This window comes from Chionomys nivalis, chromosome 2 (genome assembly GCF_950005125.1).
Source record: "Chionomys nivalis chromosome 2, mChiNiv1.1, whole genome shotgun sequence".
Lineage (NCBI taxonomy): Eukaryota > Metazoa > Chordata > Mammalia > Rodentia > Cricetidae > Chionomys > Chionomys nivalis.
Window position 1 is genome coordinate 31864724 of NC_080087.1, and position 16787 is coordinate 31881510.

General features: G+C 43.5%; 1 protein-coding gene across 2 annotated transcripts in view; it reads right to left on the reverse strand.

Moving 5' to 3' along the window:
• Nucleotides 1-16787, reverse strand: part of Pde7b (phosphodiesterase 7B) — a 320744-nt gene that overhangs the window by 139502 nt on the left and 164455 nt on the right. The window contains exon 1 of one of the 2 annotated variants that reach the window (XM_057762339.1): nt 9552-10664. The exons of the other annotated variant lie outside the window; for it this stretch is intronic. Within the exon in view, the coding sequence (XP_057618322.1) occupies nt 9552-9789 (238 nt within the window). The 5' untranslated portion in view covers nt 9790-10664. Of the gene's footprint in view, nt 1-9551; nt 10665-16787 lie in introns of those variants that run through there. 2 annotated transcript variants of the gene reach the window in all.

A 16787-nucleotide genomic window follows, 5' to 3' on the forward strand; every position in this document is an offset into this window, starting at 1 on the left:
GATTGTACATCAGTTTGTCTTATATGACTTTTGTTCTGATCCTTATTGCCCATTGTAGAGACAGGATTAATCACTCCCTCGTGTGGCGACCGTTGCCATAGATTTTCCATCTTCACTCTAGCATGTCATCTATCACATCTATATATTCCACCCTTCCTCTATGTCTTCTTCTACAGGAAACTAGCCACAGATCCAAGAAAAGAAGGGTAAGTCACTGTTCAAAGGAATCAGTGTTCTAGCATCCAGCGTATGAGGAAGAGGCAGCAACCATCATATCAGCCATCCTGAAAGAGGCAGTCATGATTGCTTCTCTCAGTGTTTTCTGTACTCTGAGTTCACAGAATGGAGGAATGGGAGTACAGAAGTTTCCAATGAACACACTAAAATGATGAAAATGTAACAGACCTGGCCAGGGTACCAGATACTGCATAGTTATGACCGCAATTTCAATGAGCACTGGGTAGAATGTCACACCTTTTAATGTGGAAATCAGTCAGAAAGGTACGAGGGGGTGGTTTGGGTTCCACGTATGCCTGGGAATCTAAGTAACTGAAGGCATATTGAGTAAGCAACATTCAGGAATAGGGTTCAGTCCATAGTAATATAATATCATAGAAATGATAGCTCAATCATTGCAGAGTGGAGATAAAAATCTCTTGCTAGACAGTCGTGAGCTTTATTTATCTTGTGTGCCTTAGGACATATTGTGCTGTGTACCAAAGATCCAGTGGGGATGACTGAAATGCTATCGCGAGACTGAGGGGAGAAAGTGGTAGTTATTGTGCGTGCGTGTGCACGTGTGTGCATGCGTGCATGTATGTGTGTGTGTGATGGAAACATTCAGTTGCAGACATAGGTGGTAGAAAGTATGCATTTACAAATCATAATTTGATCAGAAGAGACTGATCACCATGCTGCTAATTAGAAAGCTGGCCATTTCTTATTTTCCACACACGCTCAAGAACGGCTTCAGAATTTGTGCGACACCTGATGAACTAACCCAGATTCGACTCGGCGAGAAAGAAAAACAGGCTACACCTCATTCTACACTTGAGTACGGAGCTCTGAAGTCTCTGCTGTGTGTCTGTGTTGTTTCTGTGTGTGGTACAGATTGCATTCCTTCTATTTGAACCCTGTGCTATGCAGCAATCCAATCTCACTTCCTTCCCAGGGCTCTCTGTGTCTATGTCTCTGCCCATCCCTTAAAAATCATCTGCTTCAGCAAATTCTGTGAATTTTTTTGAATAAATTATTCATAAGTCCCGTAGATGTCTTTGGGTTTTCTGAAGTATCTGTCGCTGATGTATTTGGTTTGTTTTTTTTTTTTTTTTTTTTTTTTTTTTTTTTTTTTTTTGAGACAGGGTTTCTCTGTAGCTTTGGAGCCTGTCCTGGAACTCCCTTTGTAGACCAGGCTGGCCTCGAACTCACAGAGATCCGCCTGCCTCTGCCTCCCAAGTGCTGGGATTAAAGACGTGCGCCACCACCGCCCGGCACGTGAGGTACTTTGGGACGTCTAAAAAGACTCAGGGAAGGAAACACGGAAGAGGAGCTTGTTCTTCGGCTTCATTATTGCATTGTGATCGGCTGAAAAGAGAAATAGGCTACCTTGTTGCCTTCCCCGTGACTATTTACTTTTTCTATTTAATACCTAAACCAAACATTTATACTCTTTTTCCAGGGACAGTATCCTCTTTATTTTGTTTTATTTTGGCTCTTATATCTCTCTGTTTCTATTACCAAGTTCAAGCCATTACCATCCAATCTCTGTTGAACTTTGTTCGTTTATCCCTTTATATCACTTTCTTTCCCTTTTATTTTCTTCTTCTTCTTTCCCTCCCCTCCTCCCCCTCCCTCCCCCTTCCCTTCCTTCACCTTCCCTTCCCTTCTTTTCCTTTCCTTCCCCTCCCCTCTCTTTCCCTTTCCCTCTACTTCCCTTCCCCTCCCCTTCTCTTCCCTTCCCTTCCTTCCTTTCCCCTCCCCTCCCCTTCCTTTTTCTGCATTAAGCTCTGTCCCTTGGACTCAGGGACATCTGCCACGAGTTCCTACTTCATCTTTGTCAAATATTTTTCTAATGTATATGAGCTGATTTTAAATTTTATCTTGCCAGTAATGATAAGATGGGATCTGCAGGCTCTAGAGCTCCCTGAAAACCCGAGTGTCCCTGATAAAGGGGCAAAAGATTCGAGATATTCCAGTCAGGCCTTGGTTGAGACACACTTTGAAGGAAGCATTTGAAATTCTTGTAGTTTGTGGAAATTTGGGGTAGAGGTAAAAGGTAGGACACTCTTTTCTTGGAATGGTCTCTCAGCATCTTCGGAGCTGGTGTCAGTTCCAGAGAGAAGTGATGGAAATGCCGAGTAGGAGTAGTGGGGAGGGAAGAACGCTGTGAGATCGTAGACTATGGCATATAGAATCATTGGTACTGCCTGTGCGCCTTCCCAGTTGTTTTCTCCGGGGGTGGGGTGGGGGAGATGGATCCTGTTTACTGTGAAGTGCACTGACAGCCAAAGGCAGCAGATGGGGCACACTAGAAAAAAGCACACTCTCTCAGTTGCTTCTGGGAGTCAAAAACTATTGAGGAGCTTTTGGTGTTTCTGTAATCACGCTGCCAATGTTTTCCTTTGAGAGATGAGTCTCATGTGAAAGTCAGTGCTCCCATGCAGTTAAGCTGGGCTCGTGGAAAGTTAGAAGGGAGAGGGAGAGGAAAGGAGACTGATTCAGGCAGAGAGCAAAGTGCATGAGAAGAGCACCCTTCAGCAGCCTCCAAAGCTCATTGGTAGGGCCAGGTAAACACTGACAATGCACTTCCTGTCTTTGAAACCATGTTGGGTAATACGCTGAGGGTCACTTGTAAAAACAAACAAACAAACAAACAAACAAACAAACAAACAAAAGCAAAGCCCAAACCAAAACAGCTTTGGAAACTTTACATGCAGTACCACATGATACCTAAACATAGCAGTTACTTGAAAAGTCTAAAAGTGTGACCAGAACATATGTGCATCTGTGCTTAAAATTTGTAATTATCAGTGAATTACAATGTCTCTCGGAGAACAAAGTATCATTGCATATTAGTTTCGAATTTGGAAATTCACTCTTGTGTATTCTTTTTCTTTTAAAAGCTATAATGACTAATCCCGATCCTTTGCAAGAATAGAATATTAAAAGTGATTCCACTCAAAGGAAGAACTCGAATTCATGTTTCTTGAATTATCTGTTCTTGGCGAAGAAGTACTCAGCCATGCACTTAATGACAGCTTGTAAATGATTTTATTCCTTCTGATAATATTTCTCGCATATCAAAACGTATTGAGTGGCTGACAAGAAAACCATGGTAGGGAGAATTCAAAGAAAATAGGATGTTCTCCAGACTGTCAAAGAACAGGGACTCAAGGAGGGGAGGAAGCAGACGTACACCAACGATAACAAAATAAAGTGTTTTGTCTGTGAAATAAACATGAACAAACTTTTGTGATCATCTGGGCAAGGTAGGCCCACAGACAGCATTGGTTATTCACATGAATGGGCTCTAGGACTTCATGTGGGTACCAAAACCCATGTATATCCAATCTCTGGGTAAAATGGCTAAGTGTTGTCACATGGCTTATGCACATCCTCTTCCATTCTTCAGACCATTTCCAGCTCATATATAATCTCAGTACTGGAACAAAGTATAAATAGCTATCACACGACTACTTAAGGAATGACAAAAAAGTCTGTCTATGTTCTGTATAGATGTGTTTCTGTTATTATTATTTTGAATCCACTGAATCCCCATGTGCAAAACCCGCAACTCTAGAAGGCCAACCATATTTTGGTTCACTAATCTTAGGAAGGCTTTCTGAAGGGCCCAGGATGTGAAGAAAATCTCAGAGAACGGGAGAAACTGGGAACTTGGAAGGATGTCGTTCTAAGGCTGAGGGACAGTGAGTGGAAGGCAGAGAGGAGACAGTGGGTTGTTTGTCTCCACTAAGAGGAGAGCTCAGAGGCCATCAATGACAGCCAAACCTGGGAAGGAGAGCTAGTTCCCTAGAATGGAGCGCTCTATGCAGAATGAAAGGGTCTAGACTTTTCTTTGAAGACACTGGAAAAATCGCTGGAGGATTTTGAAGAAGAGTGCAGAAATTATGGTCTTAACACAGGCGATCTAAATCAGAGTGGGAAGAAGAGATGTGGGAAATGTATTGTCACAGGCAACAGAAAGATTCCAGCTAGAACTCATGGGGCTGGACCAAGGCCCTGTGACTGAGCATAGGGAGGAGAGGGCATGAGAGGAGGCATCAAGGAGAGAACATCAGAGTGCACATGTTATATTCACCATTTACTAAGAACGGAGTAGAATTTAGGGCAGTGGTTTTCAGCCGTTCTAATGCTATGACCCATTAATACAGCTCTTCATGTTGTGGTGATTTCAATCATAAAATTATTACATTACTGCCTCATGACTATAACTTTTCTACTGTTATGAATCATAATGTAAATATCTGATATGTGACTCCCCAAACCCAGGTTGAGAACTGCTGATTTAAGATTGTTCTAGACTGATTTAGAGGCATTAGCTCATTTAATCCTCTCAATAACGTTACATGAAGAATATATTCATATATTATTCCCTGTTGTAGAAGAGAAACTGAGATACCATGGGGTTAACTTGCCCAAGATCACACAGCCCATCAGTTGTATGCAGGATTTACACAGGTTTAAATCTCAGTTTGATACATATAGTCTGTCCCCTGAGCTTCTCTCAAGGACTTGGAACCAACCGGAATTATGGAACTGGGGAAAATTGTCTTACATTTGGGTGTCTATCATTCAGAAAAACATATGTTTGGTTCAAAGTGAGAACTTTTTTCTTTTAAATCTTTATTTACATCTATCTATCTATCTATCTATCTATCTATCTATCTATCTATCTATCTATCATCTATCTATCTATCTATCTATCTATCTATCTATCTATCTATCTATCTATCAATCTATCAATCATCTATATATTTTATGAGACAATGTCTCATTCTGTAATTCAGGTTGGTCTGAAACTTGTGTGGCACAGGATGGCCTTAAACTCATAGCAATTCTCCTGTCTCTGCCTTCAAGTGCTAAAATCACAGTATGATCCATCATGCCTGGCTTGTCTTTCGGTTTTGACTCACTTTCATGTTGCATTTAAAGGAGGGATGGCCTCACCAGTGACGCTATTCAGTAAAGCCACAGACTGAATGTAGGCTAATAGGCTAATGTCTACAGGCAGTAGCCTTGGAGAAACGCCCTGGATTAATATCAGTGTATCCCCTGTTGAGGCTAAATGATTCTTTTCTCAAAGCAATTTGTTCTGTTTTAAATGAAATCATCAAGCCACGATGGGCATTTGAAAAGTGCATATGAATTTTTAGGAGTGTGTTTTATTTCACCCGATTTCCAGTCAATATTTTGAGTGGACAGAGAAGTTGAAACCAGCAAGGGTCTGTTTGCACACTGAATCTGCAGACAGAGCTCAGATTCATAAGTGCATTGCCATTCTTCCCTCATTAAACCTTTGATTCATCACCTAGGCCGTGTTGTCTAGCACAACCCGTGGAATACACCAGACATCCAATAAATGCTTCGTGAATTATAATGATCAAAATGTTCATTCTTCAACCTAATTTATGTCATGCTTGCTACTTCAGAGATTTTTTTTAAAATGGTACTTTAAGTGTCAATTTAAATTTTAGAGTTCTGGAATTAGAATCTTTTGCAGATTTTCTTGTCTGTCTGACATTTGATACTCAGAGTATAAAGCACATTTCTGATCTTTGTATTGTCCTTGAAGGACATGACAAGTAAGAGCTAAAGGGAAATGGTTGTGTTCTTCATTTTATACTTTTCTTTATTTTATCATATATATATATCTTTTTTATTTCATATTTTTCTGAAACCTAAGGCTATTGAAAGGAGAACAGACTTAATAAATAAGGAAAAATACAATATGCAGTTTAGACTAAAGACATCAAAAGAAAGGTAACTGGATGAAGAGTTTGCAGTTCTAGGATTGAATATCAAAGTAAAATTATTTACTCAAGTAAGAACAGGTCCTGCTGGCGGTATCTGAATTTAAACTGGCTGGTGGTTAGAATCAAGATTCTAGGGGTATTTCTACCCCTAGCACTAGTACCCAACACTGGTTCACCTCACACCCCTACTCTCCCACCCACCCTCGCTCCTGTCTCCAGTGTCTGCTCTCCAGGCTGGCTGTAAGCTTTAAGGACCAGTGAAGACCATTCTCTGCACCTTCCCAGTATTGAGGCTTTCACCTAAAGTTAATGCCCTCCAAATAGTAGGAAAATGCCAAGAAGACACAGCGCAGACTTACTTCAAATGAGACAGTTCCTTGTTTGTTTGACCGAGATTTTAAATTCTGAATTCTCATGTTTGCCCCATCACCAGGTAACTAAGGACACATCTCCCCTCGAGTGCAAATCTGAACACCCATCTGCTCTGATCATGTAAAAGTTCTGTGACTCAGTTAAACTATTAGGAACATGCTCAGGGTGGGGCTGTTAAGCAAACATTGAGCCTTTCTGAACTACTCGCCTCATTTCTAAAACACAGGGATGATTTTCAAGAAAGTGGGAAAAAGATAGGAGCGTTACCATGACGAAACGACAAGGTGTAAGTCAGCAAGCTGCAGTGACCTTCTCAGTTCAGTTATTCAATCGCTATTCTTGCTTTGGGCAATGCCCAGCTTAGGGTCGCTCCCCACAGAGCCGCGCATCCCATATCTTATGAAAGTTCCCTCCAGCCTGCTGCCTGGAACAGCCACCCAGGGCACGCTGACCTGTACCCTCCCTGGCACCTCCCTGCCCTCTCCTGCTTCCTGTGGCTTGCCCTTTTGTGTACTTCACTTAGATGTCTCACGAGCGCATGTTCTTATATGTATTCTCAGCTTTTCTTTCCTTCTTTACCTAACAAAACATCTCAAACATTTTTTTTCTACTTCACTTGTAAAGAATAGAGTTCTAATATTGTCTAAAGAAGCATAAATGCGAACATTGATGCCCTTCACGAGGGAGAAAGAATCCTGGGGCTTCTGAAGGTTGTATTAAACATGTTAGGAGCTGGTGGCACTTCTCTGGAGAGCCCTATAAAGTGCCATGGGTGCGATTCAGAATTTCCACAGTTTCGTGTCTTTTAAATATTGAAACCTACTCATCTGTTATTACAGGCAGTCCACATGTACACAGAATTTATAGTATTTAGTTCCCTTGTTTTCCATAATAGCAAGGCAAAATGTTGTGTGTCACATATTAAACACTGAAGTAAAGTTGCTACCTGGGAAGACGTTGGGGTGGGGGTAGGCAGGATTGCTTGAACTGGATTTTGTAGTTTGAGTAGAGCACTCTCAGTTGACTGAACCAAAGAAAGACTTTCTAAGCACGGGGCAAGGCTTGGAGGAAGGCATCATTTGATGAGAAGAGCTGCTTAATAATATTGTCAAGTTTAAATTGACTATGGAGTGTGAGGCTAATTGTGGAATGAGAGAGAGAGAGAGAGAGAGAGAGAGAGAGAGAGAGAGAGGGAGGGAGGGAGAGAGGGTGATGTAGTTTTGTTTGTTTTGCTGCTCTCTTGCCTATCTCCCCCATTCCCCATATGTAGTTAAGAACAACCCAAGCTATCGCTGCTGTGATCCAATGGTGGAAATGATGTCTTTGCAGAGAACCCAAGGCAGCAGACAGCTTGGAAGGTGAATGCCACTCATCTCCGGGTCCATCATCTTGGCCTTGTGTTGATGGATAAGAGGGTTTGGGCTCACATCAGAAACCGCGAGACTTTTCTATCCCTGAGAAAATGGCAAGTCGGGTAAAGCAGACAGACTTTCAGGGGGAGGGTGCTTACGTAGAGCCCCCCACCCCATTCCAGGCCAGGTGAGGATAGGGATGGATGCTGCTTTCTCTCCAGGGCTCAGCTGGACACTTCCCATGGCAAGCGGCAAGTGAGGAAGCAGTGGAGAGCAGTGAGAGGCTCAACCTCTTTCTGAACAGCCAGAAAAATTCAAACCACTAAGTAGACTCAAAGTTACAAACTCCGCTTTCTCAGGATGGTAGCTTTTTAGGAGCCAGACACCGCTCACGTGGCGTGTCAAGAACCATGCATGCCTTTACCGGCAGACACATTGATGAGCGATGGCTGAGTTTTATGAAAGGGTGCCCTTTGAAATACGAATTTTAATCATCTCAGTTAATGACACAAACCAAGGGTAAGGGCAGTTGGAGTGCCATGCTTGCCTTTTCTGCCTAGGTGGCTTTCTCTCTTTTCCTTGCCCTGCTCCCATGAAATATGAATGACTTTCCCATTACCTCACTTCTTCTGACCAAGACCCATTTCCATTGGCTTCCATCTTGCAAATGCCGCACAAACCTCAGGCTGAGTGCTTCGCTTCTCTGTCCTAAGTGCTCAAATACTCATTGTTTACCAAAGAACAACCTTGGGTTCTCTTTCTCAGACACCTCCCCCGCATTACTTTTTAATAATATTCTTTATAAATTATTAGGCAACTTAGCATAAAACACCAACAACAAAACCTTCTGCCGTAAGTTATTTGAAACAAAATCAGGGGCGTTTTTATGCTCAGCCCATTCCCAGGAGAAAAAGGGAGATGATTTTTGGTCAGTCTTTTTCATCTGCCCTATCTCTCATCGGGGATGGCATGTTAGGATTCCACTGCAGAGGCATGGCTAGGTCTTAAAAGGCACAAGCACACTCATATGTGTTCTCGAGTAAACCCACTGCTTTCCAAACACTCATCAGCAGATTCCCCAGAGGAAGGGAGCACCGAGCCATCAGTTGTGTCATTTGTCATTTACGGAGTTCCACTGCATCTTTGTAGCCCCCTCGACTCCCGCTCCCCATTAGAAGCGCAGCGAAGGTCGAACTGACTATCCCATCCCAAACAGCACATTCTTACGACATGAATAAAGCCCTTCTGACTCATCATCTCCACACTTGTAGATGACCCGAGAGTCGTCATCTCTGTAGGGGTATTCATCACTCATCAAAGAGGAAACTGAGGCCGGCTAGTTTGTCAACTTGCAGGGACCGAAAAGGCATGCAGACTACACTCCGTTCTGGGATCATGATACATACACTACATAAGTTGCATCGTTAAAATTCGGAAGCTACATTTTTACTTTACAGAAAGAAGTGCAGGAAACAACTCAAGGGAAACACTGTGTTGAAGAGACATTTCTAACTATGGACAAGAAATGTTAGGGGTAGGATAGACATGACAGAGGATCCAATTTCGCACTCTCCCCTTGGGGTCTGAAACTCAAAATTTGACCCGGACAAGCCTGCAGCAAGCAGACCCCATAACCAGGTTTGTTGGTTTCCATTCTAACACTCCTTCAGTGTATCATCACTCAACTTTAAGACGCTTTTCCAGTAGGGTAAACATTTGCAACTCAGCCCTTGAACCCTGTCCATACAACTTGCCTTCCTTCCTTGACTCAAGAAGGGGACCCAGAGTGATGGGACCTGGCTAAGTTGCCTTCTGCACCCCACTGCCAGTTTACCTGGGAAGCCGTGGAAAGCATCTTCGTTTTCCAGAATGCCTCTCGGCTTGGTTGCCTGCAGTTCACTTTTGGACTTCCAAACCAGCTTTACCATCCTGATCATCTCTGGCAAGTCCCAGGGCAGCGGCCCCTGCTGGCACCCTGACCTGCTGCCTAGGGCGGAGGGCAGCACACCTTCTGGGGCCGTCCACCTCCTGCCTAGTTCTGCCGAGTGGAAGTACCGCTCTAGCACAGGCATTCTGCCTTGTGCCCCAGAAGAGGAGGTAGGGCTGCCGCCGTTGCTGCTGCCGCCGCCGCCGCCGCCACCGCCGCCACCGCCGCCGCTGCCGCTGCTGTTGCTGCTGCTGAGGCTGCTGCCACCAGAGGGGAATTTCTTCCCGGGCAGCTGCAAGCAAACCCGCGTGAAATCCTCTCCAGCCTTGGAAAGCCAAGTCTCCTCCAGCCTGGCACAGCCTCTCTGGCTTTCTCAGCCCCTGCACAAAAAACAGTGGCGACGAGACGAGACCGATGGACTGCCTAAGGTTCCTCACTGCTGAAAAATCGTCTCTGAACTCCTTCCTCCCTTAGAGATACAGTTCATTTTCCCCCTTCTCTCTCAGGCACTGAATTCACAACACTTAATTAATCCCAGGCTACAGCTGGAACGACAGCGGGGAGGGGAAGAAAAGCCATCGAGGCTTCAGCCTTCACTTCCCCTCTTCTTCCTCCTGTTCCTTTCATTTTCTACGAGCTTTTTTTGCTGCTTGTCAAGTTTGTCAAGTGGTTTAGCCACGAAAGACTTCAAGATGTGGGGCTCTGCTTTGCGTGACGCTCCGAAGGGCCCCCTCACAGGCTAGTTATCTGGAAGTGCCAGGTGAGGGGTTAAGCCCTATGGCACAGGAAGCCTAGAAGCTTCCCTGACTCTGGTTCTGCAAATCCCAAGGAGCTTTTAGCCAAAACGTGGAAGCTGAGTTCTGCCAGAAATCGTCCGCAGTCGCTTCTCTCTGGAGGGCCTGGTGGGGGGGCTGCCTTGTCTGTCCGCTGTGCCTGCGCGGGTTGGGGGTGGCTTGATCTTAAGGAAGGCAGTTCAAACTCTCTCCTTCCTTCTTCCATACCCCACCCACTTTGCTGTCAAAGTTCTCTGCAAACTAAACGGGTTTTGGGTCTATTAGTCAAATCCCTTTGTAACCTCAGCTGCCCTTCAGCTGGAAGGAAATAACATCGAATCACATTCCAAAGCTAACTGGAAAAAAAAAAAGTGGATTAGGAAAGTATCAAGGTCCTTATGCATAGGCGCAGGGTTGTCTATTTAGCCTGGACACGTGGCTCTGGTGGTTAAAAACCCATTTTCAAAGGGAAGTCATCGTTTTAAAGGGTGTTGGTAGGGGGTCATAAATGACCTGGAAAAGCAAGTATGGATGATTCTTTTCAGAGAGACCACACTGTGGGCTTAATATCTGGGCCACTGACTACTGTGTCCCCACCCCAGAGTGGTGAATTGAGGACAACCCTGGGCCAAGCCTCTTGCTTCCTGAGGCTCAGAGATGAAGGGGCTGACCCTGAGAGTCGGAGCCAAAGCAGCAACCGAGATACCCCCTGTCGCTTATGTGAAAGGCTCTGGACATAAGCGAAAGTAGGGTGGTATTATGCTGGGCATTTTTGCCAGCAAATTGGGTTTGTAGGAACAATTTGAACTCGCACGTTCACATAGAAAGCCCCTGTTTTCTTGAAAGGCCTTGTAACAATCCTGTCTTCCTTGGAGCTTGGTGTCTCCGCATTGCAAAGGCCTTTGTTTTGCTTGGCACTTATTTTGCTGATGTACAAGCTGTTGCTCCCGCTCGTTCTACATTCCTCCGGCTGGTGGATCACACCATCACTTGATGTTTCTTTAGGGGGGCATGGAGGAGATTTGGGGGCGAGGAGAAAGACCGTTGCAGAGTGCTTTATTCTCATCGCTCTGCTCTCACTTCGTTCTGTTTTGGAAGCTGAAAGCAGTAACGCTTACTGTAATTTTGTCATTACTCTTCTTCCGAAACTATGGCTAATAGGTCTGGTTTTTCTAAATGAATTAAGTGATTCCCCCCCCCCCCTTTTCTTCTAGATGAAAAAGTATACTATATACCTGCTTTCTTTTTTAGTAGATGAAAAAAGGCCTAAAACCCTCAGTGAAAGTGTGAATGTGTGTAATACACATTTGAGACAGTGCTTTTCTTAGAATTTCATTATTAAAATACTGCAGTTTTTCTATAACTACATATCCATGCAACGCAATGAGCAAAAACTGGTGATCCACTTTTATCTGCAAGATTTCTGTCTTTAATCCCCTCTGTTGAGATAAAAGGGTCCATATATCAACTGGACTCATCTCCCTAATTTGACAACCCTTTCGATTCTTACCTTACACTTCCATTGGACTGGGGGCTTTGAGGATCTCTGGAATCAGAGGGCTCTATTAACATCTAGGCTGTTGCATTCCACACCATACTTCCTAAATAATGTTCTCTCTCTCTCTCTCTCTCTCTCTCTCTCTCTCTCTCTCTCTCTCTCATTCATTTTACATACCAACCACAGTTCCTCCTCCCTCTCCTTCTCCCACTCCCCACACCTCCTCTTGGATAATGTCTTAGAGTCACTCCTCAGTCACAAACTTTCCTGTCTTAGCAACTCAAGAGTTTCCCAAGTGTTTGACTATTTTTATTTTTGTTCGGTTATTTTGCAAGAGTACTTAACATCAGGATATCCTGACCCTTGAAACAAAGGGGTTAAGAACAAAGAAAACAAATATATGATACGATATATCACAGATGCTAATGCATTAAAAACACAGCTCTTCCTCGTATGTTTCTTGAACATGACTATTTTTTAAAAGCCAAGAGTATACATTTCTCTTAGACTATTCCACACATCTCTTTGTAAAAATATTCCAGAGAAGTTACAAAACGTTGGATTGCTGGATGAGAGTGTTTCCTATAAGAGACGAGTTAGGGCCAAACAAGTATCGTTTTCAATTTTCATCCCAAAAGGGGAACCTACTTCATTTGAATATCTATGTGTCTAAAATGTTTTCACAATTTAAAAATCCCCTCCCCCCCCATATGGGATTATCTTCATCTCAGAGCAGAACTGCAAGAATTACCACAGAAAGGTCGTTCTCAGGGTATTTCTGGCTCACACGGAGACAGGAAGTACAGGAAATCTTGCGCGAGAGCTTGGCTCGGGAGATTTTTTGGCTCGGCAGCAGCTCAGGACAGCAGGATGAGCCTCTTGCGCACTCATGGACCAAAAGCTTGCAGCCTCACCGCTCATCAGAAAGGTGGTTTGGTCACGTCTTGTAACTAATCTCAGGCTGAGAGGTCTCTGGTCTTTCAAATAGTTACCTTAGAGAATCACGCCTGTGAAGCTGTGATTTCCTTCCTCAGTGACTGTCATTGACCCCGGGATACAATGGAATCCAGAAGTCTGGGTCATTGGGCTTGGGAAAACAGCTGGGGGGTTCTGTACTCGCAAGACTTGTGAAGCAAAGCCTCGTCTACGGGAGAATTCTCACAAATGTTGCTATCGGGGATTAAAGTGCTACAGACAGGAAGTTTTGTTATAGAAACTTGTTGGGAGCCTGTCTATCATGCCAGTAAATGGAAAACGGTTCTCTTTTTGTTTTTGTGAGATGTGAACTCGCCAAGTCAGACCGGACTGGCGAGACTGGCTCAGGGGATAAGGTACTTGGCCGGGTCAGCATCAGGATGGGGTCTTTACCACTTTTGGAAAAACTGGCTGTAGGGTCGTACATCTTTAACCTTAGTGCTATGGCAGAGGCAGGCGGATCTCCGAGGCTGCTAGCAGTCAGTCTAGCCAATAAGGGGAGAGAAGAAGCCTGTCTCGAAACAGCAATACCACCGCCAACAAAAAGGCAGAAAAGGGATAGAGGAAGAAACCTGATGTGGATGTCTGACTGCCATATGCACAGGCACCTACATACCTAAACACACACACACACACACACACACACACACACACACACACACGAAGTAAGGAAGGAAGGAACAAAGAAAAGTGCTGAAGAGAACTGAATTTGACTTTAAAAACTTTGCTGTATGTGTGCAGCTTAAATAAAGGAAAGAAATTGATAACCCCAAGAGCAGATATACGGGGACATGTACAAAATACATAATTGCTTTAATCCTGGAATTAAATTGAACTGTTAGAATTTTTTATGTTCTGAAAGCTGTGATAATATTATGTAGACGGTGGATGCTTTCTTTTTTTTTTTTTTTTTTTTTTTTTTTTTTTTTTTTTTTTGATTTTCGAGACAGGGTTTCTCTGTGGTTTTGGAGCCTGTCCTGGAACTAGCTCTTGTAGACCAGGCTGGTCTCGAACTCACAGAGATCCACCTGCCTCTGCCTCCCGAGTGCTGGGATTAAAGGCGTGCGCCACCACCGCCCGGCGGTGGATGCTTTCTTATAAATTATTATAGTATATCTATTATATGTCATTTTAAATGGAAACCAACCATTTACACATTTCAATACACTGTAGAATACATTTTTACCTTGTTGCCTTTCTTTTTCTATTGGGTCTATTCGCAGATTCTTCCAAAAACTTTTAGTGACAACCTCACGGAGATGAATTTGAAATCAATTTATGCCCTTACTGGCCCTCATCATCAAATAATTATCCTTCTGTGTTCGAGGGGTCTGTTTTATTCCATACTTTGTTCTTCATCAATTCAGCACAAATATGAATCTGTAAACTTCTCCTGACCTCCAGCCCAGACCTTTTGGCCACTCTGGTTTCACAACTGCGATTCAGATGCAATCCAGAATGAGCAAGGCAGGAGACACAGGTCTTTTAACTTTGTTTAATATAGCCCAAGTAGAAGAAGCTCAAACAATTTACAGTGCCCTTTGAGAGAAATAGAAATGTAATAGCTTTGGCCTTAGCTAATCTCAAGGAACAATGCCAGCAGGTAAGGAAAGGAGCTGGTCTACAGAGCAACCAGACAAGGCAGCACAGAATTCCATTGTCACATGGACAGGGAGGAAAGCGGGCACGGTGAGACAAGGAAAGATGAGGGAGAGGAAGGAGAAGGGGTCGTGCCGACAGTTTCGGAGTTTGTCATAACAGGTGCCTAAGTTCTACACTGTCAGTTGTTCACTATTCGGTCATGCAGCGACAAGGGGAACCTGTGCTGCCCCTGGATCTCGTCTTAGGTGGAAAGCTGTTGAGCTCTGCAGCTGAGATGCTGGTGGAAGCGGGTACCAGAGCTCTAGCAGAAGTCAGGCCTCTCTCTCTGTCTTTAGGAAACGGAGCCAATGCTGAGTTTGTCATCTGTCTAACACATTTCCAACAACAGAGGAGCCTACACCAGAGCCGGGGCAGAGGTCAAAGCAGCAGAAGACATGCGTTTCTTCCCTGCCTCTTCCTTGCTGCTGCAGTGGCCCCGCATTCCTCCCAGGAACCCTTCTCAGTCCTAGGACCCAGGCTTACTATTGCTGTCGCCTTTTCATGATTTTTGATTGTGAAATACTATAAATGGTAGGAGAAGATACTTGTCATAATTTTATATTTGAGTTTCTACTGGAAAAAGAAACAAAAACAAACATCAAAACCCCCAAACCAAAGCAAGGAGAACAAGAATGAAGTCTGTAAAGTTCCCATAAGCCCTAGGACCGCTTATCTCAGGTTTACAAAGCTGGGTTTCAGACTGTACTTACCATTGACTTTGACCTCAGATTTAATGTTTTATGGTGTGAGAGCAGTAAACACCTTATCTATCACACAGTGATATTTTAAGAATTCAAACAGTTTAAAAATGAGCGATTTGAAAATTGGAAGTGTGTTGTAAAATTTAATATTATTATTTTAAAAGTTTAAGACATACTTGGCCGAGAGTGGTGATTCACTCTGTAATCTCAGCACTTGGGAAGCTGAGGCAGGAGGATCACAAGTTTGAGGTCAGTGAGACCCTGTCTCAAAACAACAAAAATAACAACAAAGAAATCGTGCTGACAATTTCCCTAAGGTCAGATTTTGACTATGTTTTTGACTATATTATCTATTAGAAAGCTGAAAAGCCCAGCTCTTCTCTCCTTAAAGTAGGACCCTTAGGAAGCTCATACTTCTCATGAGAACGCAGAAGTCTAAAGAAACAAAGCCCTGAGCTATGAATATTCCTGGGGAGTGGTCCATAGGGGAAATAGTAAGAGATTGAAAAGGTGGAAGGCTGCATAAAGTATGAAAAATGATTGATGTGTTCATAAGCTCAGATAGGAAAGGACAGTGTGTGTTGATAGAATTACTGGAGAGATTTGGTGGGTAAGCGCACTGCTACACAAGCACGAGCACCTGAACTTGGGTCTCCATTACCCCCATCAAAAGTCACGGGTGGCCATGTCTAGTCATCTAGTCTCAGTGCTATGGTAGATGGGAAGAGGATGACCACAGGCAGCTTGGCTGCATAGGCAGTAGGGACCTCCATTTCAGAGTAGTAAAGTGGAGAGTCATGAAGCAGACACCGGAAGTCCTCGTCTAGCCTCCACACATGTTTGTGAGTGCACACACGTGCACATGCAGGGTTGCGCAGTCATACACACCCACACACACACAAAGCCTCTGCATGTTGATGGATTCCTTGGTTATTCTCACACACACATTAACATTTGAGAAGCATTGCTCCTGAATGCATGCCACCCAGGAACTCCTTTTGGCACAAACATCACATGGAAAGCAGAACTGAGAGACAATAGGTAAAAGTGAGAGGAGCAAAGCAAAGAATCCTGGGAAGCAGCAGATCTGCCCTTCACAAACATGTCCTCCTGGGGTGACTTTGACCTCTACACACACAAATGAGTGTCAAGGGCAGAGATGGACCTTGTTAGAAATCTTTATTCCTTATCTTTTCTTTTTTGTTTCTTGTGTTGTTTGTAGCACCAATTTTTCCATGTCTTACTAATGTGTTTGTTTTTATCATTTAAAAAAGAAAACCCCTTGCTTGCCATTTTCTTTTATAATATTCCCTTAACTTTTCTTGGGATCTTTTAAACCCAACCTAATTCTTGAGAGTGTTCAGGAGTAATGCATCTCACTTATTACTTTTTTAAAGAAGAAGGTAGAAACATATTTTAAACTTTTAAAGCATAATATTTGGCTTTGAGCATTATATTTCCATTAAAAACAAATATTAAATGAAAAGCCATTAAGAGTAACTGAGAGTCCAAAAATGTTTGAGGAATAAAGACCCAGACAAAAGTAATAGTAACA